Raw genomic sequence first — 2,815 nt, forward strand, 5'->3', positions numbered from 1 at the left:
TCAAGGGCACCCCCGTTTCCAGGCAGCCCCAGCCACAAAGGGCTGATCCCACCTCCCCCAGGACCTTCCAGCTCAGCTGAGAGGTAACGGGGCAGATCCTCCTTCCACCTGGCTCCGTGATGCACAATGAGCATCAGCTCCTGTGCTGGGCCTCACTTCTGCAAACCCAGGGGGCCTGGGGCTGTCCAAGCTGCCTCCCAGCACCACCACCTCGCTGCAGCCCCACTCCTCAGCTCGGGCTGCGTACTTAGAGCCATGGAGCCAACTTGGTTGGAAAAGACCTTCAAGCTCATCCAGCCCAACCATTCCCAGCAGTGCCAAGGCCACCACTAACCCCTGGCACTGAGGCCTCGGTTACACGGGCTGTGAGCACTCGCAGGGACGGTGACTCCAGCACTGCCCTGGGCAGCCTGTTCCAATGCCTGAGCACCCTCTGGGCAAGGAATTGTTCCTCAGCTCCAGCTAAACCTGCCCTGGGGCAGCTTGAGGCCTTTTCCTCTTGTCCCATCCCTTGTTCCTTGGGAGCAGAGACCAGCCCCCTCCTGGCTCCATCCTCCTGTCAGGCACTTGCAGAGAGCGATCAGGTCCCCCCCGTGCCTTCTCGTCTCCACACTAAACCCCCCAGGTCCCTCAGCCCTTCCTCATCACATTTGCTGCTCCAGCTCCGCTGCCCTTCTACTTGCAGGCAGGAGAGGGTTAAGAGCTCAGTGGGCAGCACTTGCTGCCAGGACCCATCACACCAGCCACTAGCAGAGAAGAAAACTTGAGCCTGGTCCCCCATGGAGGGCTCAGCACCATCCCCAGCACCCAAAAGCTCCTTGCTCAACACCCCCAGGCACCATGAGCCTTTCGTCTCACCTCCACCAGATGGTTGTCTGGCCCATACAGCTCTTTGTCCAGCTCTATGACGAGGCTCTTGAAAAAGGAGGAGAACTTCCTCTTCTGCTTGCTCGGCTGCAAAAGAGAGCAGAGACTTGGCCTGACGCTGCCATGGAGGGCTTCAACCCCAAAACCACCTGCATCCACCCCAGGGCACCAGTGCTCCCCCCAGAACCAGCTCATCCCTGCCTGTATCCTTACATCCTCCAGCAGTTTGCCCTCCACGCGCAGCTCCCAGGAGGCCACACGCTCCCCACCCTCCCCTTCTTCTTTGGCCGGGGTGAAAGTGTTGGAGATGTAAATCCTCAGCTTCCGCTTTTGCTGTGAAACAGAAGGACAGAGACGGGCGATGCTTGGAGCGAGGGGGGGCTGCCAGCACCCAGAGCAGCACCCACCTCATCCCCCCCCTCTCCCCATCCAGACATGTGGCCACGCACCGTCAGCGGCTTCTTAATGGCCTCCTGAATCTCCATCCTCTTCCGAGCGATGGTTTGGTCCAGCTTGCGCTCGAAGGCGAGGAGGTCCATGTAGGCCTGGGATTCTGGGACCAGTTCCCGGATCTGCCCAACAGGAATGGTCAATCCCTTGTGTGCTGGGATTGGGCTGCATCCCCCGCACCAGCCCCAGCAAGGCTCCTGGTGCTGGGCTGACCCACCAAGGAGTCACCAAGTGGTGAGTCCAGCACAACAGCATTGATTTCTCATCTGAAATGAAGACTACAGCCTGCAGAGCTCTCCCCAAATCCCAGAGCTGTGCTGCAGACCTCGTTTTGGAGCCTGTCCCTGTGCTCGGTGTCACAGGCAGGTAATGTAACCCTGAGGGATCCCCAGGAGAGGCTCAGGGTGCTCCTGGGGTCCCCACCCCGAGTCATTGCTGCTCCTGGCTTGCTCAAAGTCCTGCTTGTCCACCTTATGCACACCCCAAACCTCCTCCTCCCAGCCCAGAGGAAGGGATAAGACATCTTCCGGGTGGATTTGGGACTGAGCTGAAATGCCCAGTGAGCAGAAGGCAGCTCAGTGAGATCCTCCTCCCTTCACCACCCCGGCTCCTCCGGGAAGACAGCGCGGACACACCAGGTCCCTGCAGCAGCTCCGTGCCTCCCCCATGCCCCGAGGCAGCACTCACCCTCTGTGGCAGCACCTTGTCAGCCATCTTCCTCCTCTTCACCCTGCAAAGAGCACAGAGATGGGCACAAAACATCTCCCAGGACATCCTGCTGCCTGCCCAGCGGGTGCTGGGGACACTGCTGAGCCCTGCTCGTACGCTAGAAGCCTGGTAGCACTTTGGCCCCATCCAGGCCACAAACAGGGCCAGGTTCCAGAGAGGGGAGTCACGGTGGCAGTGCCAGCTCCGTGACATGTGGATGGCTCTGTCTGGCAGCAGTGAACAGGTCTGGGGGAGTAGGTGTCCTTCTGGGGCTGCTCTTTGTGACAGGGACTTTGGACTTGCAGGAGGAGGGCAAAGAGATGCTGTAAGAGCATCTAAGGCCATGAGACCTCAGCTCAGTGTCAGAAAGCAAATGAGTAGAAGAATGTATCATAGAATCATCACAGAATCCCAGCCTGTTTTGGGTTGAAGGGACATTAAAGCTCATTCAGCTCCAAGCCCTGCCCCGGGCAGGGACACCTTCCACTAGAGCACGTTGCTCCAAGCCCCTGTGTCCAACCTGGCCTTGAACACTGCCAGGGATGGGGCAGCCACAGCTTCTCTGGGCACCCTGTGCCAGCGCCTCAGCACCCTCACAGGGAAGAGCTTCTGCCTCAGAGCTCATCTCAATCTCTCTGGCAGGTTGAAGCCATTCTCCTTGTCCTGTCCCTCCATCCCTTGCCCAAAGCCCCTCTCCAGGTCTCCTGGAGCCTCTTTAGGCCCTGGAGCTGCTCTAAGGTGTCCCCTTGAGGAGCCTTCTCTTCTCCAGCTGCCCCAGCCCAGCTCTCTC

General features: G+C 59.5%; 1 protein-coding gene across 1 annotated transcript in view; it reads right to left on the bottom strand.

Annotated features, from left to right (window-relative positions):
- Positions 1 to 2,815, bottom strand: part of SMARCD2 (SWI/SNF related, matrix associated, actin dependent regulator of chromatin, subfamily d, member 2) — a gene marked incomplete at its 5' end in the record, with an annotated part of 7,591 nt that overhangs the window by 2,865 nt on the left and 1,911 nt on the right. Inside the window, 4 exons of the mRNA XM_010022861.1 lie at positions 859 to 954; positions 1,081 to 1,200; positions 1,317 to 1,439; positions 2,005 to 2,047. Coding sequence (XP_010021163.1) covers positions 859 to 954; positions 1,081 to 1,200; positions 1,317 to 1,439; positions 2,005 to 2,047 — 382 coding nt within the window. The remainder of the gene's footprint in view (positions 1 to 858; positions 955 to 1,080; positions 1,201 to 1,316; positions 1,440 to 2,004; positions 2,048 to 2,815) is intronic.

Source organism: Nestor notabilis, unplaced genomic scaffold (assembly GCF_000696875.1).
Source record: "Nestor notabilis isolate BGI_N333 unplaced genomic scaffold, ASM69687v1 scaffold19969, whole genome shotgun sequence".
In the NCBI taxonomy this organism is placed as follows: Eukaryota; Metazoa; Chordata; class Aves; order Psittaciformes; family Psittacidae; genus Nestor; species Nestor notabilis.